This window comes from Felis catus, chromosome B3 (assembly GCF_018350175.1).
Source record: "Felis catus isolate Fca126 chromosome B3, F.catus_Fca126_mat1.0, whole genome shotgun sequence".
Lineage (NCBI taxonomy): Eukaryota > Metazoa > Chordata > Mammalia > Carnivora > Felidae > Felis > Felis catus.
The window spans coordinates 142,011,388-142,036,612 of record NC_058373.1 but is presented as its reverse complement, the minus strand read 5'-3'; the positions used below and the strand labels follow the sequence as shown (position 1 = coordinate 142,036,612).

At 50.2% G+C, this 25,225-nt stretch overlaps 1 protein-coding gene across 4 annotated transcripts in view; it reads right to left on the bottom strand.

Annotated features, from left to right (window-relative positions):
* Window positions 1–25,225, bottom strand: part of EML1 (EMAP like 1) — a 187,538-nt gene that overhangs the window by 3,380 nt on the left and 158,933 nt on the right. For all 4 annotated transcript variants that reach the window (XM_006933114.5, XM_045060506.1, XM_023256205.2 and 1 more), the window contains 11 exons: window positions 24,609–24,704; window positions 22,859–22,993; window positions 22,074–22,173; window positions 21,005–21,159; window positions 18,827–18,952; window positions 18,456–18,587; window positions 15,447–15,514; window positions 13,142–13,230; window positions 1,891–1,988; window positions 1,698–1,785; window positions 195–290 (listed from right to left, as the gene is read on the bottom strand). In XM_006933114.5, coding sequence (XP_006933176.1) covers window positions 195–290; window positions 1,698–1,785; window positions 1,891–1,988; window positions 13,142–13,230; window positions 15,447–15,514; window positions 18,456–18,587; window positions 18,827–18,952; window positions 21,005–21,159; window positions 22,074–22,173; window positions 22,859–22,993; window positions 24,609–24,704 — 1,183 coding nt within the window. The remainder of the gene's footprint in view (window positions 1–194; window positions 291–1,697; window positions 1,786–1,890; window positions 1,989–13,141; window positions 13,231–15,446; window positions 15,515–18,455; window positions 18,588–18,826; window positions 18,953–21,004; window positions 21,160–22,073; window positions 22,174–22,858; window positions 22,994–24,608; window positions 24,705–25,225) is intronic.

The window sequence follows — 25,225 nt, the reverse complement described above, 5'->3', positions numbered from 1 at the left end:
TGAAAAACCTATCTTCCCGGTTCTCGCCTGGACCTTCCCCTGGGAGCCGCAGGGCGGGTGTCCTTGCAGGGCTCACGTGGCATCGGAGGGGTCTGACAGAAGTAGGGGCCGTGAGAGTTCACGACTATGAGAGAAATAGTCTGCAAGTGGATGCATCTTACGCTTGAACTGAACGAAAGCTGTAGAAAACTTACCAAAGACATGGAACCCCAAAGTGCAGGTGTACGTAGCCCATTCAATGTCTCTCGTGGTTTCCACACTTACGACTTGCTTACAAGCAGAGGGCACCCCTGGAAAAAGCAAATCCAGGTCTGGTGATACCCACACCCAAGTCCCCTCTCCTCCCCTGACCAGGCTGGCCCTACAGCCGTGCCCCGGCCGCTACAGAGGCTTGTGGAGTGGGACCCCTCCCCCTTCCCGGCCCCATGGGAGCTGTGCTCACAGCGGGAACTGTGCCCAAGCCCTGGGGACTCAGCGGGGCTGGGGGGACAGCACCTCCTACCTCCTTCTCTGGGTCTGTTTCCTGCAGCCTGGTTTCTCTGTCCTTTGACTGTCCCGGGTGCCTCCACCTGCTCGCTGCCTCCCTGCTCAGGGCCCTGCCTGCTGTCAGGCTCCCCAGCTATCCCCCAACACACACACACACACACACACACACACACACACACACCCCTTCAGCCCTGAATTAGTGACGGACACCAGTCATACCCAGGCGATTTATTTATTCCTCAAATGGGAACTCAAAGTATGAGACCATGTCTGAGAAGAGAAGATTCTAGACCCCTGACCTGCGTCCCCCCACTTCTGCCCTGTGTCAGGCCGGGCCTCAGAGGGTGGGGAGGGAGGACCGTGCCGCCTGGCCCGCTGCGGGGAGGTGTGGTCCTGGCACACGCTGTTTCCCTCTTTCCTCCACCGCCAGCAGCCCCGCCTGCCCGGCTCCCTCAGCACGTGGACGGCTGCCTCTGAACCAGTGGCTCTCGATGCCTATGGCCTCGTATCTGAACCCAGATTTCCCGTCTACAAAATGGGATAGGCCTGAGAGAGCTTGTGGATCACGACAGAACATGTAAGTAAATTTGGGGGCATTTTTTAGTATCACCTAGCGGGGTGGAAACTGGGCCCTCCTCATGCCCCATGACGCCCTGTGCTCAGCCCGGAGCTGGGCACACGGCAGGTGCTTGGCAAACATTTGAGGAAGCAGAGCACCGTATGTTACACGTGCTCAGTGAGTGCCGGCCCTTCTCCTCCTCCCCGTTCTCTGGTCCTGCCTGGACACAGACACTGCCAGGAGGGGTGGGGAGAGAAGGAGGGGGGCGCCCCAGCCCCCGGCCCCCCAGGCAGGGGAGACGTCAGTGTCTGCCTTTTTGGAGGGATGCCTTCACAAGGGTCCCTCTTGCTGTGATGGCTCTGCCCCCTCGCTTCTGCCACAATCGTCCCCCTCGGGCCTCTCCCTCTAGGATTTGGCCTCCTCCTCTTTGGAGCCTTGGGTCTTCTGCTCCACAGGGGCCCGGGTCGGCCCGAGCCCCCAAGTATCTCAGTGGCGGTAAGGACCTTGGAGGCCGTCCTGCCCAACTCCCGTTTTATTGAAAAAGAAACCGAGGCCTGGAGATGATGCTACGTGCCCAGGACGTCGGGGAAGTCGTCTCAGAGTGAACGCTGTCTGTGATCTGAACCCAGACACGTCCCGAGGTGCTACTCACAGTACAGGATTTCATAGTCTCCGGAATTGGACACGAGGAACTGTGAGTTCACAGACCAGTCCAGGTGAGTAATGAAGCTGGAATGACCCTGGGAGAGAGAAAGCAGGGTGCGTGTCACTTGCCTCGGACGTTCCTGGCACTACTGACCCGTGAGGCCCACAGCCGTCTCCACGGAAACGGTGAGAACGCCTACCGAGCACTTGCCAAGGCGAGCGTACTTCCTCCCGTTGTCGCTGACCCCGTAGATGTAGATGCAGTTGTCGTGGGAGCCGATTGCTAAGAAGTTCCCGTCTGCAAAAATACGCAGGTGACATTTCCATTGGTAAAAATAAACTCTCGTCAATGACGAGGGATGATGCTAGTGTGCGTGGCAGATTTAGAAAGAAAATAGCCAGATCGATGACTCCATTCAGAGAGCCAAGTTTGCTTTTCAGGGAGTCCTGTACCTTGCAAAGCCGTCTTTGGAAAATCTGCTCCTGACCAGATCTCTCCCCTCACGAACCCCATCCCTGCCCCTCCGACACAGAAGGATGAGACTCATTCCCTTGGTGGCCCACAGGGCCCTCCAGGACGTGGCCGCCTTGCTCCTCACCACGTGCCAGGCTCTCGGACCTCCGCACACACTGTTCTCACCCACCCCTACCCTGCAGGTGCCTCTCGCCTCACCTCTGCGCGCTGTCCTCCCTCCTACGCCCCCTGCCCTGCCTCACCTCTGCCTGGAAGGCCCCTCCCAGTTGCCACTTTCACCTGGGTCTCTGGCCTCAGGAAGGACTAAGGGATTGGGCTCTGGAGCTTGTGTGGAAACACAGGGAGGAAGGAGTCAATGTAACACGAAAGTAGATCCAGCGCTGGCAGCTGGCAGCTGAACTTGCCACGTGTGAAGGCAGAGGGGGGAGAAATGGAAATACTGGGAGGGAAATGAGGCGTGAGCCACTAACCCAGAGACGGTCAGACTATCCTGAGTGCAGGAACCAGAAGGAAGGGGACAGGAACCGCGTGGTGGTGGGGGGGGGGGGGAGAACCCTGAGGGCCAGAATGGGGCGTAGAGTAGCGGGGGGCTCTGCACACGAGCTTGGGGGCTGTGGACGCACCCCTGCTCTGAGCACCAGTCCCTCCATCTACAAAGCACGGCCCACGGTGCCTTTCTCCGAGCAATTCAGAGGGTTCCCTTGACGGCATCTGTAAAGGTCCTGGAGGTCACCGGCCCATCATAAGGCTTCAATAAAGGCGCCCGCCCCCACCTCCTTCATCAGATTTTCCTTCTCCCAAGATACGGAGTCCTGCAGGGAACGGCACTGCCGGGAGTCCTAGCCCAGGCCAGCGCAAAGTAAGGGCGTTGGCCACACCAAGTCGGCCCGTCCAGAGCAGGAATCCTGATGGAACAGAGTAAACTGGGCCAAGACAGCAGGGGCCTGGAGAAGGGCACGGTCAGCTGCTGACAGTTCTCGAGAAGGCCGGAGAGCCGCATGGGAACCACATCGACTTGACTCCTCCCAGTGACCGGGCCCCGACAATCCTGATGACAGACGCTAAATGCCGATGGCAACGACTACCGAATCCTAAGTGTCCACTACGTCCTATTCTAGACTCATCCCACACCCGTTTATTTAAACCTCATAAACCCTACCGACAGGTAGACACTAACATCTCCGTTTTCGGGAGAGGAAACGGAGGCATTCATAGTAAAGTAACTTGCTCAAGGTGATACAGGTTTCTGGAAGCTGGGATTCGAACCCGGGCAGTCGGACTCCAAAGCCCCAGCATTTTGTTACTAATTCCACTGCCCCTGTGGCCCAGCTCAAGGGTAAAGAAAGGCTGAAAGTCTGCCATGTGACGAGTCGGCGTGCTGGCTTGAACATCCCTTGGCAAATGATCTCAAGATAAGAACTATCTACCTTATCATCTGTTAACTCTAAAATAATGAGGTCGCTTTCAGAATGGAACCATTTGTCACACTCTTGGTGGCTCCAGCTCTAGGGTTTTGACCACTCTAAGTGCCTCGTGTAAGTGGGATCACACAACATCTGTCTTTTTGTGTCTGCCTTCTTCCACTCGGTGTAATGTCCTCATCTGATTGGAGAAGCAGGTGTCAGAATTTCCTTCTTTAAAAACATTTTTTTTAACATTTATGTTATTTTGAGAGAGAGAGACACACAGAGTGTGAGTGGGGGAAGGGCAGAAAGAGGGAGACACAGAATCGGAAGCAGGCTCCAGGCTCTGAGCTGTCAGCACAGAGCCCGACGCGGGGCTTGAACTCACAGACCGCAAGATCATGACCTGAGCCGAAGTTGGACGCTTAACCGACTGAGCCCCAGAATTTCCTTCTTTTTAGAGGCTGGGTAATAAGGGCACCTGGTTAGCTCAGTCGGTTGAACGTCCGACTTTGGCTCAGGTCATGATCTCATGGTTCGTGGGTTTGAGCCTCGCGTTGGGTTCTGTGCTGACAGCTCGGAGCCTGGAGCCTGCTTCGGATTCGGTGTCTCCCTCTCTCTCTGCCCTTCCCCTGCTTTTGCTCTCTCTCTCTCTCTCTCTCTCTCTCTCTCTCTCTCTCTCTCAAAAGTAAATAAATTTTTAAAAAATAATAAAAATAAAAAGACTGGGTAATATTCTGTCGAATGCTTATACGACATTTTGCTTATCCATCCATCTACTGATGGACACTTTGGTTGCCTCCATAGTTTAGCTACTGTGAGTAATGACGCTATGAACGTGGGTGTACGAAGCCATCTTGAGACAAGGGTCACCTGGTTAATGAAGAAACGTTGCGCTGGTCTGGCCTAGGGCCATCATCTTGCCCCACACAGCCTCTACTCAATGGCTCCAAAGCCTGAGAAGCAGAATTACTGTGAAAAGGGCTCTCTGATCTCCAGGGGATGGTCATTAGCACAACTGACAAGAAATGCAAATATATTCCCCAAAGGACTCTGCTCGTCTTAGCAAGAGCTGACAGGTATCTGAGGGCTTTTCTAGGACAAGAGGGTGTAGATGAGGGCCTTTTCCACTTCACAGACACTCCAAATAACAAGAAAATTATGAGAACCACATACAACACAGAGAAGGAGGCAGAATATCGGCCAGAATTAACAGAACGAAATACGATACTTAAAACATCAAGAACGAAAGGCATTCTGAGCTGAGTAAGCTCCTTCTCAACACTGAGAAAAGGTTCCAGGCTGTTTAGGGTGAGGAGTTACGGACTTTGTTTGGGCGCATGGAAAACACGTCTGGAAGGGGTGCTCCTTCTACAACGTTATTACCTGTAGAGATCAAGTACACAGCCCTACCATGCGGTAGGGACCGCTATCAATCAGCTTATAAAACAGAGGATTCATACAGAGAAGCAGCAGTTCAAAACTGCTGTTTCTCTCTCTCTTTTATTTATTTATTTAATTAAAAAAATTTTTTTTAACGCTTTATTTATTTTTGAGACAGGGAGAGACAGAGCATGAACAGGGGAGGGTCAGAGAGAGGGAGACACAGAATCTGAAACAGGCTCCAGGCTCCGAGCTGTCAGCACAGAGCCTGACGTGGGGCTTGAACTCACGGACCGCGAGATCATGACCTGAGCTGAGGTCGGTTGCTTAACCGACTGAGCCACCCAGGCACCCCTCTCTCTCTCTTGTTTAAATGTTTATTTTTGCGAGAGAGAGAGAGAGAACGTGAGTGGGGGAGGGGCAGAGAGAGAGAGAGGGAGACACAGAATCCGAAGCAGGCCCGGGCTCTGAGCTGTCAGCACAGAGCCCGACGTGGGGCTCGAACCCACAAACCACAAGATCATGACCTGAGCTGAAGTTGGACGCTTCACCGACTGAGCCCCCCAGGCGCCCCCAAAACTGCTGTTTCCGAGAGTGCTCACAGAGCTGAATATCCTGCATATCACAGGAAAACATCACTTCCTAAGACACAAGCATACAACGCCAAGGCCTAGAAGCAAAGACCTGCCCAGCATCAATGAGCGCTCCTGGCACCACGCGGTCAGAAGGACTCAGGGGCCAAACCCAAGTGGCTTCCACTGGCCAGTGGCGAATCAACCATTCCACCCATAACTATCACAGGCTGAAACACAGCAAACGCACTTAAGTTCACAACGGCACCCAAACTATCACCACCAATTGATCACTGTTTTTTTTTAAATAAATATCATTTAGTTTATATTTGAGAGAGAGAGAGAGAGAGAGAGAGAGAGAGAGAGATCTAAGCAGGCTCTGCACCGTCAGCGCAGAGCCCAATATGGGGCTTGAACTCACCAACCGTGAGATCACGACCTGAACTGAAACCAAGAGTCGGACACTTCACCGACTGAGCCACCCAGGTGCCCCCCGGACTGGTCACTGTTAGAGGGTACAGAGGACAAACTCATTATCTCCGAAATTGGTAAACAAAGCGAAAGAAACCAGGTGTTTACCTTGCCTTTCCTCAATGACTGCTACCATACTGTTGGCTAACAAAAGAGATGATAAGCAGTTTCTCTTTACAGAAATACTGTATCTAATGAATGAACAAGAAAATCGAACACTGGGAAACCACTCACCTGCTGCCCCTTATGGATCTAGGCATTGGACACCAATAGCTGCTAATATCACAGAACGTGAGACGAGCAGACAGGGGTCTCCCGTGGGAGGAAGTCACCGGTACATGTTGAACCTGAACGGAATCCAGACTCTAGGTCCAAAAATCACGTCAGAGGAGGTACAGGAGACAGAGGAGCACGTTGAACAACACCATGGGGATGCACTCGGCAAAACCCAGAGTGTGGGAAACGCTACAAGAGAAACGGAGCCCGTTCCTCCAACCAGTCAACAGTGCACACAGGAGAGGGCGAGGGTGAGAGTGGGGTGGGGGAGGGGCACAGAACGAGCACAAGAAACTATGGATTAAAAGGGCCTTCAGAGACATATCAAGCAATTACTGTGTGTGAGCCTTTTTTGGAACCCAATTTAAACCATTAAAAAAAAAAAGCCAATTGAAAATTGGAATACTGGCTGAATAGCTAATGATATGGAGAGGCTGTCGCTAATTTGGGTTGAGGAGGTGACAGTGATCCCGTGTCTGTGCTAAAAATAAGCGGGCAGGACTTCCAGCTGTGGCCTAGTGAGAAGCCTGGCAGATCCTCTCCCCGCTCGGCAATCATAAAGATGCACAAAACCGACAAAAATAACCATGTCAGGACTCTGGAAATTGACCAAAGACACAAAACCATCTGAGGAGTGCTTATGCTTAAAACACTGCTGAATCTGGGTGGGGGGGTGGGTGCGTGTGGGTGGCTCCGTGGGTGAAGCGTCAGACCTCGGCTCAGGCCATGATCTCGTGGGTCATGGGTTCGAGCCCTGCGTTGGGCTCTGTGCTGACAGCGCGGAGCCTACTTTGGGTCCTGTTTCCCTCTTTCTCTGCCCCTCCCCCACTAGCTCGCTCTCCCCTCCCCCTCTCTCAAAAATAAGCAAACACGTATATATAAAAGAAACTGCTGAATTTGGGGTGAGAACGGTGTGAGCCTTGCAGTGTGCCTGCCTGGGGCTGGGGCTGTTCTCACCCCTCCAGCTGGGCTGGCTCAGGGGGTCTGGCAGGGCAGAGCTGGCTGTGAGGACCAGGGGCTTTGTTTCTATGGTCAAGCGGCTCACTCCTCGTAGAGCCCTGGGTGACGCTCACGCCCAGCAACCCCGTCGGCGGAAGTGACGATCTCCAGGGTGGTTGAGCGGAGAGGGCCAAGGGCTCTACCAGCCTGTGGTTACGGTTGTGGCTGGAGCGAGCCTGTTCCCGGTGATGGGAGGCTGCGTGCAGGCGTGTGGCAGGCAGGAGGGGCCCCCAGCTACCCAGACGCTCCTGGCCACACCGAGGCTGCACAGCAGAAGCGAAAGCCGGGCAGACCTGGAAACAGCCTGAATCTGGCCACGTTCCACCTGCCCACACGTCCACTGGCAGAGGATGCCTTCCTGGCTTGGGGTGTCTGAGCGCAGCTCTGTCCCATCGTCCATTCAAACTACATGAAGCCGGGGCGCCTGGGTGGCGCAGTCGGTTAAGCGTCCGACTTCAGCCAGGTCACGATCTCGCGGTCCGGGAGTTCGAGCCCCGCGTCAGGCTCTGGGCTGATGGCTCAGAGCCTGGAGCCTGTTTCCGATTCTGTGTCTCCCTCTCTCTCTGCCCCTCCCCCGTTCATGCTCTGTCTCTCTCTGTCCCAAAAATAAATAAACGTTGAAAAAAAAATTAAAAAAAAAACTACATGAAGCCAAGTTGTGAGAGCAGGTAAGAGAAATGAACAATTCCACAGTAACAGCTGGAGGTTCCGGTTCCTCCCTCTCAACAAATGACAGAACAATCAGACAGAAAATCAGCAGGGATACAGATGAACTGAACAACACCATCCATTAACTCTGAAGATCATCAACCGCCTTGTCCTAACCGACTTATCTAGGACATTCCGCCCGGGAGTGTGGAATACACGTTCTTTTTCTTTTTCTTTTTTTAAAATGTTTATTTATTTATTTTTTTGAGAGAGCCAGAGACAGAATGTGAGTGGGTTCGGGGCAGAGAGAGAGGGAGACGCAGAATCCGAAGCAGCTCCAGGCTCTGAGCTGTCAGCACGGAGCCCGACGCGGGGCTCGAACTCACGAGCTGTGAGATCGTGACCTGAGTCGAAGTCGGACGCTCAACCGACTGAGCCATCCAGGCGCCCCTAAATACACATTCTTTTCAAGCATACCTGGGACGTCACCCAGGATAGAGCACATGTTAGGCTATAAAAACAAGCCTCAATGAATTGAAGGTGATTAGAGTCATACAAAATACACTCTATGGCCACCATGAAGTCAAATTAGAGAACAGGAAAAAATATGGGAAATCCCCCAACTATTTGGAAATTAAACAATACACGTCTAAATAACTCACAGGCCAGAGAAGAAATCATTAAGGAAATTAGGAAATATTTTTCACTGAATGGAAATGAAAACACAATGTATCAAAGTTTATGGGATGTGACTGAAGCAGAGCTGATGGGGGAAATTTATAGCTTTAAACACATCTATACCAGAAAGGAAAGGTCTCCAATCAGTAACCTAAGCTTATCCACCTTAAGAAACTAAAAAAGAAGGGCAAACTACATATTAATCAAGCAGAGGAAGGGGAAAAAAATAAAGAACAGGAAAAACAGCGAAAAAAGAAATGTCAATAAAAACAGGAGTTGGTGCTTTGAAAAGATCAACAAAATTGACAGACTGACCAAGAGGAAAAGAGAGGACAGAGATTCCAGAATCAAGAATGAATGAGGAGACCCCACTGCCAACCTCAAGAGAATTAAAAGGATTGTAAGCAAATATTAGGAATGACTTCGTGCCAACACATTATGGCAATTTAGATGAAACGGGCAATCTACCAAAGCCAGCTCAAGAAGTAACAAACATTCGGAAGAGACTTACAACAAGAAACTGGATTAGTAATTAATAACTAAAAATCCTTCCACATCTGGGAAAAGCCCAGATGGTTCACAAAATTCACGTGAGTTCTACCAGATATTTAATAAAGAAATAACATTAATCCTTAAGATACGCTTTCAGAAGATAAGCCAGGAAGGAGCATCTCCCAACGTTCTCTGTAAGACAGCAGCACTCTCATAACCATGCCACACAAAACCATCACAGGAAAAGAGAGACACAGACCAACAGCCCTCATGAACAGAGACGCGAAAATCCTTGACGAATGGAATCCAGCGATACCTAAAAAGGACGATATGCCAAGATCAAGTGGGATTTGTCCCAGGAACGTGAGGTTGGGTGAACATTTGAAAATTAATATAACAGACCATATTAAAAAAATCACCTTGTCATCTTAATAGATGTATTTGACAAAAGAAAAGCATTTGATAAAATCCAGTACCCGTTCTTGATAAAAACCTTAAACAAATTAGGAGTAGGAAAGACCTTGCTCATCACGCTAAAGGGCACGTAACGTCATATTTCGTGGTGAATGACCGAGAGCTCTTCCCCGAAAACTGGGAGCAAGGCAAGGCTGCATTCTTGCCACTTCTCCAACCTTGTATTGGACGGTCTGCCTAATGCAATAAAGAAGAAATAATTAAAGGCATCCAGATCGGGAGGGAAGAAGCAAAACACTCTTTTTTGCAGATGATGTGATCTTGTATGAAGAAAATCCCAAGGATTTTACATACACACACACAACTACTAAGATTAATAAAGGAGTTTAAAAGGTTGCAGGACATAAGATCCATGTGCAAAAGTCACTTTTATTTCTCTATGCTAGCAACCAACGTTCTGAAAATAAAGTTAAAATAATTCCATTCACAACGGCATAGAAATAATACTGCTTAGGGGCACCTGGGCGGCTCAGTCAGCTAAGCATCTGACTTTGGCTCAGGTCATGATCTTGCAGTTTGTGAGTCTGAGCCTGCTTCAGATTCTGTGTCTCCCCCTCTCTCTGTCCCTCCCCTGCTCATGTCCTGTCTTTGTCTCTCAGTAAGAAATAAACGTTAAAAAAAAAGATATAACGCCACTTAGGAATAAACTTAACAAAGGAAGTGTAACTTGTGCACTGAAAATGGAAACAATGCCGAGAAAAAAAGATTTGAATAAACGGACATTCTGTGCTCAAGGATTAAGACTCAGCGCTGTCACACCAGCAATTCTCCCCGTACTGATCTACAAATTCAACATAACCCCTATTAATATCCTGGAAGACTTTAAAAAAAATTTTTTTTAACGTTTATTTATTTTTGAGACAGAAAGAGACAGAGCATGAACGGGGGAGGGGCAGAGAGAGAGGGAGTCACAGAATCGGAAGCAGGCTCCAGGCTCTGAGCCGGCAGCCCAGAGCCCGACGCGGGGCTCGAACTCATGGATCGTGAGATCGTGACCTGAGCCGAAGTCGGACGCTTAACCGACTGAGCCACCCAGGCGCCCCAGTGGCAGACTTTTTAAAGTTAGAAATGAATGAGCTGATAATAAAATTTATATACGAATGGTGAGGACCTATAATGGCCAAAACAACTCTGAAAAGGCACCGCAAAGTTGGAGGAGTTCAACGGCTCAGCTTTAAAACTCACTCTGAACTATGGGGCGCCCGGGGGGCTCAGTCGGTTGGGAGTCCGACTTCGGCTCAGGTCATGATCTCGCGGTTCATGAGTTGGAGCCCCGTGTCGGGCTCTGTGCTGACAGCTCGGAGCCTGGAGCCTGGTTCGGATTCGGTGTCTCCCTCTCTCTCTGTCCCTCCCCTGCTTGCACTGTCTCTCTCTCTCTCTGTCTCAAAAATAAATAAACATTAAAAACAAAAAAAACTCACTCCGAACTGACAGTCATTGAGACTGCATAGTACTGGCATGGGATAAACACAGGGTTTTTGACAGGCGTGTGAAGATCATCTGACAGGGGAAGGATTGTCCTTTGAGAGACTGGTGCTGGGACAAGTGGATAACGACACACAGAACAAATTAAACATTTGCGTCTTGCAATACCCAAGAATCAACTAAACGTCAAGGCCAAAACAAACACCTTTCTAAAACAAAGCAGCAGGGAAATGCTTCATGACTGGAGTCTGACAGCAAAGTCACGATCCATCAGAGAAAAACACGGCAAACTGGACCTCACCAAAATTGAAAGCTTTTGCTTCAAAAGACCCCTTTGAGAAGATGAAAAGACAAGTCACACACTGGGGGCAAATATTTGCAAATGGTGCATCTGGGAAAGAACTTCTACGTAGGGGCCCCTGGGTGGCTCAGTCAGCTGAGCGTCCGACTCTTGGTTTCAGCTCAGGTCACGATCTCACGGTTCGGTAGTTCGAGCCCCGCATCAAGGCTCTGCTTGGGATTTCTCTCTCCCTCTCTCTCTGCCCTTCCCTGGCTTGCTCTCTCTCTCAATAAATAAACAAACATAAAAAAATTAAAAAAAAAAAAGAACTTCCACGTAGACTCTAGAAAGCACTCTTCCAACACAAGAGTAAGACAACCTAATTAAAAAAAAACAGGCCAAATATCTGCAAAGGTATTTCACCAAAGAGACAGGAGTGACTGGCAGACACAGGAAAACAGACTCAGCATCTTTGACAGCGGTGGGGGAGATGCAAAATCAAACCGCGTCGGGATACTACTCTGCCCCTACCAGAACGGCCGTCCTAAAAGACGCGGGCACTACCAGGTGTCGGTGGAAACGCGGAGAAACCAGAACCCTCATGCGTTGCTGGCGAGAACGGAAAACGGTGCAGCCTCTCTGGAGAGCAGTTTGGCACAGCTTCATACAATGCTAAACACAAATTTACCGTGCAATCCACCAGTCCTACTCCTAGGAATTTACCGCAGAGAAATGAAAACAAATGACTACAAAGAAACGTATAATGCGTGTTCACAGCGGCACTGTTCGGAACAGCCAAAACCCAGAAACAACCCATGTGACCGCTAACTGATGGATGGATAAACACACGGAGGTACGTCTACAGAACGGAATACTATCTATTCTATCGAGCAATTGAAAAGGAATAGGCTACTGGGGCGCCTGGGTGGCTCCGTCAGTTGAACATCCAACTTTGGTTCAAGTCATGATCTCACGGTTCGTGAGTTCGTGCCCCGCGTCGGGCTTTGTGCTGACAGCTCAGGTTCTGTGTCTCCCTCTCTCTCTCTGCTCTTCCCCCACTCACGCTGTCTCTCTCTCTCTCTCTCTCTCTCTCTCTCAAAAAAATAAACTTAAAAAAAAAACTAAAAAGGAATAAACTACTGATACACATATAAGAACATGAATTAATCTCGAAAACAGTATTCTAGGGAAAGGAAGCCACATGCTACAGGCTGTGTAGTATATGATAGTGTCCAGAAAAGGCAATTTATAGAACAGAACAACAGATCAGCGGTTGCCTAAGGCTAAGGGGTGGGAGTAGAGAGTAATTGCTAAGGGGCAGTGGGGGGGATCTTTTGGGGTGCTGGAAAGGTCCTTAAATTGATTTGTGGTTATGGCTGTACAACTGCATGAATTCACCCAGACTCACTGAATGTACTCTCATGGGTAAAGTACTGTCTGTAAATTACAACTAAATAAAGCTCTTAAAAAATAAGGAGGCTTCATCTTTTTAAGACTATATATAGCAACATTAATAGATAAAAGGACGAGACGTCTGGGAACTGCTTCAAAATCACATGGGAAGGGGTGGTGGGTGGGGCTCTGGATGAACAAGTCAGCCGGGAGTCCGTAACTTTTGCAGCCCGGTCACGAATATACGGGGATTCGTTATGCAAACTGGTCTAGTTTTGTCTACGTTTGACATTTTCCACAGTAAGGAGGTAAAAACCCCTAAGCACAGGGACCCACTGTGGGGACGAGGACACCCGAATGCCACAGTCATGTGCAGTATAAACTTGCTCTGAGGAGTCTTGTGAGAGTTTTTCCTTAAAAGACATCTACACGGAATTTCACGCATCTTTTGCAGCCGCACAGCGGGGCGGTCTGCACGCTGACCTGGGGAGTAACGCATTACGGAGAGCTGTTCATTTCCATCCGTGTGAACGGTGACCAAGTCTTTTGTGTCCGTGTCAAACACAAACCACCTGTCGGAAACATGAGAAAAAGCACAATAAGTTGTCTGGTGAGACAATGAAGGAAGACGATCACAATCGATAGTAACTATTAAAAACTATTACTCTAAGGGCTTGCTGAAAAATACTCTTTGCTCAACAAGAATGCTTGTTCCCAGCTTTTATTTAAAGGAAAGTTCCTTCACCCGAGCATTTCCTGAAGAAAGCAGCAGCACGCTGGCTTCCCTTCGAAACAATTCAGTTCCAATGTCAGGTCCTCGGTGTCTGAGTTTTGTCACTTACACGTAAAAGGGCGGAAGGCCCTGGGCAGGGAAGGTGGGCCTGGCCAGAGCGAGCCGTGAGGGGGCTGCCTGCACGGGCGTTTAGCCCGAGACCTGGCCTGGGTGCAGAGCTGGGGCTGGGGCAGCGTCGTGGTGTCTGAACGTCCGTGAACACTGGCGTGCGCCAGCCGGGTGACGGCAAGGTGGAGGGAGCGGAGGAAGGGCAGGACCGGTCTGGGCTCCGGGTGTGCTGTGTAGCAAACTACGACGTGTACAGACGAGCTTCGTCTCCTCCGACAAGGACACGGTACTCGGCAAGCGTGAGCTGTGGAATGACCACACTCTCCCGCCTGTGTGTTCTCAGGCGGGGGCAGTCACTTGGACCGCAGGGCTCTCGGGCGAAAAGGACTGTGGGTGCCCGGCTGTGGCAGTTTCAAACCTCGGTGATGTGACCCCCGGTGGCGTGCGTTCCACGGGCATGCCCGCCACGCGGCACTACTGTTTTCCTGCCTTCTAGTTGGGCCCAACCACCACCACTCAATGGGACGGGCCAGCCCCTGGATTGTGGGTTTGGCTTCTCGACTCTGATTCCTTACGTCCTCAACAACCATTCACCGTTAATGTCTGTTTAACGTTAACAGAGGTCAGAACGTCAGAAGTGGAGAGGCTGGGGCTGACCAGGCGCTGCTCTGCAGCCCCGTGAACTGTCCCCTGCAGAGCTAAGGCCGGCACTTGGACCAGAGATGTGGGAGGCATATCTGGGGGCGCGGCGGGGGGGAGCAGGTTCCGCGTGCCATCTATTCCGCCCGCAGGACCTCGTCTGTCACCTGACACCGTCACCATCCCCTGTCCTGCTGCCATAGTCAGCATGCAGGTCTGGTGATAACCAGCTGTCAGCCATTCATCAGAGCCTGCTGAGTCTGAAGCGTCCACTGGCCCCGGGAGAGTTAACAGGAAGGAGTGAGTGAGTGAGTGAGTGAGTGAGTGTGTGTGTGTGTGTGTGTGTCTGTGCATATGTGTATGCAAACATTTTCATGAAGAATTCTGTTGGCTACGAAATGCCCAACTCTTAAGACACGGCTACCTGTGACTTATGAATGGTTACTCTTTCCTTATACACACTCCGTGGTCATCACAACAGAGCCTAAGGGGTTTGCTTTTCAGAGAGGGAGGATGGTAGGAAACCACCAAACATATTTGGATTAAACCACAATAAGTACATATACTATGACACAGAGTCTAAAAGTGCAATCAAAATATATAAATCAACGATAACCATAACCACCGACCCCGCCTGCCAGGCAAGCCCATAAAGTGCTCCAGACACCGCCTTCAGTCATCAGCACCGTGTGGCTAGGCAGATAATACTGTCACAATTCATAAAAAGGCAACAACTCGGAGAGGCTGTTTAACCGGCTCAGAGACACACTGCTGCCAAGTGGCAAAGCGGGGATTCAAGTGCAGACCAACGGCCTGGCATGTCGGAGGCGCTTGGTACAAAAGTGCTAGCCGAGTCTGAATCTGAGGCTCAGGATCTGGGCAGTTTCTACAATTTTGAAAGGGCAGCAAGAGAAAGCACTGGTAAATTCCCAGCGCTTCGAAATGCTTTCTCGCCCGATTCCAGAGCTGGGGTTCCTCCCACGGCCTGCAGGTCAGGGCCTGAGGAGCTCCACGGAGCCCCAAAACTGTCGGGAAGCGCGTGCCTGTGTGTGGACGGCGGGGGCGGGGGCGGGGGGTGCCTTTTCTAGGAGAAGGGTCTATGGCTTTTCCTCAGACTCTCCCACGGTCCCAAATGCAAAGGACCCCTGTCTGTCCTGTTGCTTTCGAGGTGTGACTTAGTCCTGGGTCAGTTGCTAGAAGCTGAGAGAAGACAGCAAGAGCTAGGCCGCGCCCGTCCCCAGGGAAACACAGACCGCGGCCTCTTTTCCATGCACTCTGAGAGCACGAGCTGTGCTGACGCGGACTCACCTCCCAGTCAGTGTTCCAACTGCAACCACAGACCCTGAAGGATGAAAACCAGAAGACTGAGCTGGATCCTAAAATATTTTAAAGGAAGTGTAAATTGATGGCCAGACACAGCACGACTGCAGAAAACACACACACACACACACACACACACGCGTGCGCACGCACACACACACACACACACCCACACCCACACACGCACGGCTCTTCCAAAGGGCTACGTGGTCCCCACTTAAACTAGATGTCTCCTTTCCCTCCAAGAGAGGAAACCGCTTTCCTACTTAGACGAAGGTCACACGTCGATAATATGAAATTTGTATCCCTTTGGAATTGTTCCCTTCCTGTCTTTTATCTTTTCAGACCTACAGGTATCAGATGACAGGCCAACAGGTAAACGCTCTCCCTCCAAGTCTTGGAGGAGGACTCGGTTGACCCCCACACTGAACGGTAAGCCTGTTGATGGTACGCCTCATTGGCCTGGAAACATGGCCAGCGTGCCCAGTGCCCATAGTGGACACTGGACGAGTGCCCGCCAGGAGCACTGGAAGGACACCACGGGAGCCCTGGAAGGATCTCAAGATGGGTAAGGCACGTCCAGGTTTGGATCTGGCATTTGTCACTAATGTGTTCGTCACTAACTCTGACACAAGGTAGAATGGGGTCAATGACAGAGGGAAAAGCAAGTGGTCAAGTCCCATGAGAGAAAGACTTAGATGAAGTTGGATGGGGAGGCTGGGCGGAGGCTTCCGGGTGCAGAGATCCCCCAGGTCGTCCAGTAGAGAATCATCGGTGGTGAAGGTAGAGGCGGACACCCCAACCGGTATTTTCTTGGATCGGGTGTTAAAGGGACAAGAGCGTGATCGAAGAGGGAGAAGCAACACAGTTTGGGGGCATATTCGAGGAATAGCAGGTAGAGAGTCAGGGCGTTTACAACGTGGAATGTTCCCGGTGGGACAGGAAAGCGTGCAGATGGCGTGTAGGATGCAAGCTGCACCAGCACGTTAAGGGCTGTGATCACCGGAAAATAGTAACGCAGTGACGTGATTATTTTTCTTTCCACAGAAAGAGTGACATGATCGGGGTGCCTGGCTGGCTCAGTCGGTGGAGCGTGCGGCCCTCGATCTCAGGGTCGTAAGTTAGAGTTCCACGTTGGGTGGAGAGGTCACTGAAAAATAGTAAAATCTTAAAAAAAAAAAAGTGTGACTTGATTGAATTCGTGTTTTCTATAGATCGCTCGGTTAGAACGGACTGCAGTGACAGGCCGTGAAGCACAGTGAGCCTAAGAAAGAAGCTCCCACGGGAGTGGAGAAACCACCGGATGCACTCAGAGAACGAGAGACCAGAAACTCTTAAGGGACTGATTCTGTCGTGGCAATGGTTCTTCCACAGCGGGAGCCGTGACCAAGCTTGGGGCTGCCACCGATACATGGAGAGACACCCCCGCCACGTGAAGTTTTATCGTGTGATTCGTTCAGGCTCCGGACGTTTTGGAGAGGAAGCCCCTGAGGTGGGTGTGTCCAAACCCACTCGGCCAGTGGGCAAAGGCGGTAGGACTTCAGCACAGAGCTTTTAGGTGTCTGGTTCTGAGCCCCTTCCCCTATGTCAGGCTGAGGGGTGAACAGTCAGGGGAGGGGGAGGAGGCACCTGGTATTGCTTCCAGTGGGGCTAGGGAGGCCGCCCTCATGGACACCCACGGCCACCGCCATGCCTGGAGGTTATCGTCACCTCTGTGCAGCCCCCTCGGGTGTTCCCCACCTGTCCCCCCAAGGCCCCCCAGGGGACAGGTGCAACACAGGACAACGCTTCCTTCAGCCCCTCCTGCCGACTGGGCCGCACCCACTCTTTCCTCCGAGTGGCGCTGGCCCTGTCACCTCCGTGTTCAGCTCCGCCAGTGACGGCCAGCTCTCCACCCTTGGTGACCTTCTCCGAAACTAAGGGGCAAGAGGGCGGAAGTGCCGATTCGGCATGCCAGGAAAAGCCGGGACCTCTGTGGCGGCTACAAGGAGGAGTGGGGTCTGCAGAGCGGCTGCCCCTGTCCCCGGACCGGCCATGTCATCGAGGGCACAGGTCACACGGGATGTACTTTATCTCACTGAGGCACCATGCGGCGGGAGACCCCGGGTTTGGGAATCAGACCGAGCCGGCTCTGCTGCTTGCTGAGGCAGTGATCACGGCAAGCTAGTTGACTTTTCTAAGCCTCAGTTTCTACTTCAGTAACACCACCCCCCACGGCTGCTGCCGGGATCAAGGATAACACACGTACGGCGCGTGGAGCTCAGTAACTGTAGCCGCTGCTGTGTTCCACGTAGGGCAAAGGTATTTCGGCACTCTGGTATGTAATCTGAGTTCCTTTGGCAAAGATCATGCAGTTGCGGACTTAAAACTAAAGCATTGGGCGCCTGGGTGGCTCAGTCGGTTAAGCATCCGACTTCGGCTCAGGTCACGATCTCACGGTCCGTGAGTTCGAGCCCCGCATCGGGCTCTGTGCGGACCGCTCAGAGCCTGGAGCCTGCTTCACATTGTGTCTCCCTCTCTCTCTGCCCCTCCCCTGTTCATGCTCTCTCTCTGTCTCAAGAATAAATAAACGTTAAAAAAAACAAAACAAAACAAAAAAAAAACTAAAGCATCATCATCAAACTCAAATTGTAGAGATAAATTAAGTCGTATGCATACGCTCTCATTCAAAATGTACACCGTAAATGGTACGCGGGCTCGTCACAAGGGTTTCTCAGCACGGAAGCCAGTTAAGGAACTCTGCGGTCAGGAGACCCCAAAGCCCAACTCCGGAAGGCTAACTTGCTGTTGAAAAGTTCAGCAGCACGCTTCAGAATTACATGGACGAACCGCGTGAAGCAAGTAAAGCAGTGCCATTCGAAGGAGGTAAACCTGGCGACATTTACCTTGGGACAATTTTACGTCACTATCAAAATTTCACGCAAAAAAAAAAAAAATAAATGAACACGTTCCAGATGAACTGTTGTAAGAAAAATGGAATGTAACGTGCACGTCTACCTCTATTATTTTGTCCCAGACGGGCCGGTGGCCAACAGCGTCCCAGAGAGTGGCGTGCCTGTCATGCCCACAGGTCAAGAATTGAGGTTTTGAGGCATGGATGGCCAGTCCCCAGAGCTCATCAGTGTGACCCTGCAAAGGACCGAGACAGCCAGTCAACGCTCGGGAGCCTTGGCGGCGGGGTACCCACGGCGAATGCACACTTCGCGCCGGCTTCCCTTCCTGCCCCACCTAAGTCACGGCGGGAACCCAAGTGCTGGTGCCGAGGAAGGTCATGTTGGTCTAAAAAAAGGAATGTCGTCCTCCTCGTCACGCTTTGTTATATTCTGACAGTACGGAAAATGAGGCGGGCCTGCTGGGCCGGAACGTACCTGAGTGATGGGTGCAAAGTCCCCTGACAAGGTGCCTTGCAGAACAAAGTTTCTGGTTGTGCCTATCAAGATCACATCCCCCTTCCCCTCGGCCACCGTCCGGATTGGACCAAACTGTTCTGGAATCTGCGTTGAGGAGAAAAGATTGAAGATGTCATGAAATGTTAGCTCTGCCATTCAAAATGTCTGTTTGTGTATCATGACAGCTCCCCCCGCCCCCCATACACGTAACATGGAGAGAAAGGTTCACGGCCAGGATTTGTTGAGTGGATGATCAGAACCCCCAATCTGACTTTTATTTTTATTTATTTATTTATTTATTTATTTATTTATTTATTTATTTATTTATTTTTTTCAACGTTTATTTATTTTTGGGACAGAGAGAGACAGAGCATGAACGGGAGAGGGGCAGAGAGAGAGGGAGACACAGAATCGGAAACAGGCTCCAGGCTCCGAGCCGTCAGCCCAGAGCCCGACGCGGGGCTCGAACTCACGGACCGCGAGATCGTGACCTGGCTGAAGTCGGACGCTTAACCGACTGCGCCACCCAGGCGCCCCCAATCTGACTTTTAAACTCCAAACACGCATGTACCTTAAAAGAATCAGTAAGAGTAAGGCTGTTAAAAGAAAAACAATAAAGAATGAAGCATTTTTTTTCTGGATAAGATTGAAAAATAAGAAATAATACTGGTTAGTTCACTCTTTTCTTGCTGTGGCATTGGGACAGCAGTAGCAGGTAAAAATTTGGAAAACAAAGACTAAAATAACATGCCATAAAATTTATTTGTAATTTAAAATGGTAAATTCTTGGGGCGCCTGGGTGGCTCAGTCAGTTAAACGTCTGACTTCAGCTCAGGTCATGATCTCACGGTTCCTGAGTTCCAGCCGGGCGTCGGGCTCTGTGCTGACGGCTCAGAGCCTGGAGCCTGCTTTGGATTCTGTGTCTCCCTCACTCTCTGCCCCTCCCCCGCTGGTACTCTGTCTCTCTCAAAATAATAAACATTAAAAAATAAATTAAAAAAAATTAAAAATAAAATGGCTAATTTTATGTGGTATGAATTTTATGTCATTTGAAAAAATGTTTTATGTCATTAAAAAAAAAATTAACTGGGTGGTTCAGTCAGTTAAGTGTCTGACTTTGGCTCAGGTCACGATCGCACAGTCTGTGGGTTCAAGACCCACATCAGGCTCTGTGCTGACAGCTGGGAGCCTGGAGCCTGCTTTAGATTCTGTGTCTCCCTCGCTCTCTCTGCTGCTCCCCCACTCACAATCTGTCTCTCTCTGTCTCAAAAATAAACATTAAAAAAATTAAAAAAAAAAAGAAATTGGAAAAGTTCTAGAATGTGTCCATTCTACTCTGGGGATAAAGACCATCAACCTTCAGAATGATGCCAACCTTAATGTCTGCCTGCTCATAATTTCCCGGAGCTTGGGACAGAAAATTCCGTGAGGGTGTGGAAGTCATATTAAATTTCTTGTCTGGGGCTCCTACTGGTGTGTAGGGCTGCTGGCCATGTAATGAGGAGGTAAAGTAGATACTAAAAGGAGTTACAGCTTTAGAGAACGTGTTGGCCCTCAGCCAAGTACAAAGTAAATACTCAGTAAATACTAGTGACAATGTCTCCAAAGTAACACCTAGAAATTAAAGTGGAAAGCGAAGAAAGATCTTAATGAAAAATCATAACATGGATAATATTCCCTAGGAAAAGTGAGACCGTCCAATTATAAGACATTCTAAATGTCAAACACGTTATAACCTAAATTTTTATAAACCTAATTCCATTTTAGTTGTTACACTTAAACTGCCTCCGTGACTTTAATATAATGTTACCCCATTTGGGGCGCCTGGGTGGCTCAGTCGGTTAAGCGTCTGACTTCAGCTCAGGTCATGACCTCGCGGTTCCGGAGTTCGAGCCCCGCATCGGGGCACAGAGCCTGGAATCTGCTTCAGATTCTGTGTCTCCCTCTCTCTCTCTGCCCCTCCCCTGCTCATGCTCTGTCTCTCTCTCTCTCAAAAATAAACATTAAAAAAAGTTTATAATGTTACCCCATTTAATAAAATTTTATCTAAACCATTTTCAAAACTATAAGCTAAAGATTTCAAACGAACAAGGAAACTGGTTAATATAGCAGTTTTAGGTTCAAAGTGAATTTCGATACTGCTGCTTGCTGTCTTACCTCAGTTTTACGAAGCTTCTGATAGTTTCCGTTCCAAGAAATGAGCTTTCGGTCTTTCCCTCCTCCCGACACCAGTGTGCCGTCCCTTAACATACAAAGTGCAAAAATGCCACCCTCGTGGGCCCCTTGAACTGCATAGCTTATCCGATTTGTACCTAAACACACCAAGAAAACGATCCTCAGTACGTTATCAAAACACTTGCCTCTCTCCCTCGCATCTCATTTTTGTTTTAAAACGTGATCCTGTTGGTTAGGACACCTCTGCAGTGCGAATCTCCAGGGGACGCAATTTCTAGAAGCTCACCAAGCACCAGAAAAGCATGCCCTGGGTTACTTTACAGTTCAGGAGAACATGCCAGAAGGAAGAACAGGATGGAGAGAGCATGGCGGGATTCCACATGGCAGAAAACAGGGACTTGAGTTTAACGTGCTCTGTGTCACTTGACGAGTGACTCAGTGACCCCTCAGTTTCCCCTTTGTGTAATGGGGCTCCTGCTCACCCCTCAGGATCGTGCTAAGGCTGAAATGGAGCGATGTGTGAAGACTTGCCCCCACAATAGTAGGGATACTAGAGAAGTTGCCACATTAGTCTGAAATCACATCCATGGGTCTCTTTCCACCTTTACCCCAACCCAAACTCTGAGTCCTTTAAGGGCAGGGATGGTGTGTTTTTCCTTTCCGTGTTTAGCACAGTGCCCTGCACATGATTGGTTCTCAATAGCTGTCTCCCAGAGGCCACACGGACCAGAAATTTATTTTACAGCTCAATAAATAGTCGTTGATAGCTTCTTCATTATACTCTGTTAAGAGATCTCCTAATCTCCTAATAAAGCTATTCCATCAACCTATTCTGGGCTTAAAGACCTTTATGTAATGATAGGAAGTGACTATTCTTGTTTTCATCTGTTCTAGTCTTAAGGTTTCAAGTTACGCATGTATGTATGTACCTAAAAAACTTGGGATTTTACCGTAGTCCTATCGATTATGTTAATAGTTCTTAGAGAAGTCACGTTTGACTTCTTATAACATCCCCCTAGAAGTTTGTGCTCTGGGAACAATCACGTGTTACCTTTTCCCCACACCAAGATGTTGCCACTTGAATCTCCAGTAATGGTGTCGCCATTTTCAGAAAAAGTCACGCAGAGGACAAACTTTGGCTTTTCTTGCTTCTGCAAAATGTTGTAAATATATGTACACATTTAGTCAAGACATCCCCTTCTTTGTATGAATAACACCCAGAATCACACTACTCCTAAGCCGCATAGTGTTAGCTTCTGCTACTCCACCATATGCCTTTCGTTTTTATCCCCCGTTACATAACTTAGGCCGTGAGGTTACCTGCTCTAAAATAGAGACATTTCTGGTAATTATAAAGCTGCAGACAGTTGGAGCAGAGGAGGGGGCTGGAAGGGCTGGGGGGCGGGCCGGGTTGTCATGACTAGAGCTTTAGGAACAGGGCCCTGGCACCAGAATAACGCGGTCCCAACTCCGTGCAGGGAAAGGCCCCATAGGGAAGGAGGCGCTGTCCCTGGTACTGACAAGGCCTGAGCGTCTTCTTGGTGGTTCTTTCCAACCACCCTGTGGCGGGAGGGGGTTGCCCTGCCCCCAGGGCATCCTTCCCTGAGCTGCTCCCTGTGTTGGTCCATCTTTCCTTCTTGGCATGACCAACGTTACCAACAGAGACACAGGGAGCTCCCCAATTCTGTTAGGAATCCGCGGGAATAGTCGTTATTGCTACCTCCCCCAGAGACACTTGCACATTTGCCAATTAAAACAAATTCTAAGCTCCCTTAGAAGCGAGCTGATCACACGCACCACTCAGGGAAGAATAAAACAAGTGTGACTTGACGTTACCTCGAACAGTCCTTGCTTCTTAATAAGGGAGTTTCCTTCTAAGGTCCAAAAGTAGAGATGTGATTTTCCACAAGTAACTATTATATTCGTGTCCGTGGGGTGGAAATCCGCAGCAAATACAGCTTCGTTAGAACACTTTGAGCAAAACAGGAGAATCAAATGTCTCAAATCTCTTAGGACACTCAAGAAAATAAATAACATGGGAACCACAAATAAATAACTCATTCAGGTTAAGCATTATGCCTTTTGATTTTTCTCCCCCTTGAACTCATCTTCCGTGAACACTCAGTGTATGTTTGCTGCATGCCTTAACTTCTCCTTGCCTGTCTCCCCCACTGGACAGTAGCCCTGAGGACGGGGACCACAGGTCCTCTGTCTGTGCAGGGCCCCCCACAGGACCTCACACAGAGCTGGCACACAGCACACTTTTGCTGAAGGGCTGGGTTAGGGGTGGGTGGAGACTCAAAAACCACAAGAATCTGCTCTCATCGTCCCGTCTCGGATTCCCAGCCGTGGCCGAACAACAGAATCGCCTGATGCGTGTTAAAATGCAGATGTCAGGCCTCATCCCCATCTAGTGACTGGAATCTCTGGGAGGGGCCCAGGAATCTGGATTACACACAGCTCTATCACTCTTGGCTGACTCTGGCTGCCCTGTTTGCCCTGAGATTCCTTCCTGGTTTAATTCCTAGCATTGCTGCTGGTGGTCTCGTGACCAAGCTGGGGTTCTAGGGTTGGATATCTGGCTTTCTTGGTGCCACTTTATCAACTCCGACCCTGTCACCCCTGTCACCTTGATTTCCAGAACCTGTATCTTTGTTGGCTGACCCTGACTGTTTCTTCTGCTTGAAATTCAGTTATATGCTCTTAAACCTGGGTAATAACTTGCCTCTGTTTACTTCCAACCCAGCAACATAGCCAGAACTGAAACACTTGACCAGAATATGAGAAGGCGTGCCTCTAGCATGAAAACAGGTGTTAGGAAAGGTGCCGGATTAGAATACAGACCCCCACATCCCAGACACGCAAGAGAGAAAGGTACGGTGATCTGATGGTAATCCTAATGTTAGGGAAGGAAGGTGATCTAAGGTTAATGGATGACAGGATGAGAAATCCAAAGTCAGTTCTGCAAAAACTGGGATTCGTTCATGATTTGAATGGGAGGAAAACATAAGAAAGCTTCAAAAAAGGGACCATAAAGGGAAGCCCCAGCACACCCCACAGGAAGAGTCGCACTGGGAGGGCCTGGGATCTGGCTCGCCTTTCCTGAGGCTACTCAGCTTTGGACAAGCCCTGTGCCGGCTGTGCTGCCCTGCCCCTCAGCCCTCAGCTGCTTCTGACCTGTCCCCTCCCCCGCTGGGCAGTGGGCACGTCTCACTTATCACATGTGCAGTGCCCCCTTCAACAATAAGAAAGGGCACGTTTGCTGAATGAAACGAAGCAGCAGAGAACAGCAAACGATGGAGTGGATTGAAAGGGTAGGGGCTGTCAAATGAGGAAGAAAACAACCTCACAGATATCATGACGAGAGGAAGAAACCCCACCAGGGCTCGGGAACGGCACCCCGGGAGGGGAGGTGGCCGGGGGGTCAGGGAATCTCAGGTCACACGTCACGCCTGGGGACCGCGTTGGGAATGGGGAGCCCACTGGCCCACTCAGAAGCAGGAAAGGGACCTGGGAGGCGGCTGGAAGGAGAAGGCTCCAAAATGGGAAATTATAACACAGCCCAGCACGAGACTTGGAGACAGACCTTTGCGTCGGCCAGCCGTTCTCCTTTCTGCCAGTCCCACACGGACAGTACGTGCTCGTTGGAGTCATCCACGGCACAGAGATTGCTTCCTCCATTCTAGAAGAGAAAAGGCATTCACAGGAAGACTACATTTGAGAATAAAATAGGTTAAAAGTCATTAAAGATCAACATTAATTTTATTTTTAATAAGGAGTCCATTTTGGCCAAAGAATATGCATGCACCACTTTGGGGACCTGCTTCCCTGGTCCCCAGGGGAGGGCAGGTGGATGTGGGGTGATGGAGGGACAGGAGCGGCAGAGAGGGGTCGGGGGTGGCCCTGCCTCATCAGTTCTATTAAGACCAGCCTGTGAAGGAGCTACAGGACCCCCTCCTGGAGGAGCCGGTGCCCACGGCACACACAGCACACGTGTGTGACAAACATAGGCCGGGAGGCTGTGCGGGAGCAAAGCCTCTGGGGCTGAGGCTTGTGGGGCTCTGATGTGAGCACGTGCACGTGTGTGTGAACGTTAAGTTTCTGAAACGGCGGCTTATAGGGTGGATCTGTCGCATGGGCACATCCTGAGGGGCCTGGGAGACCATGAGTCCCCTCCAACTCCTGCTTAGGGACAGGCAGCCC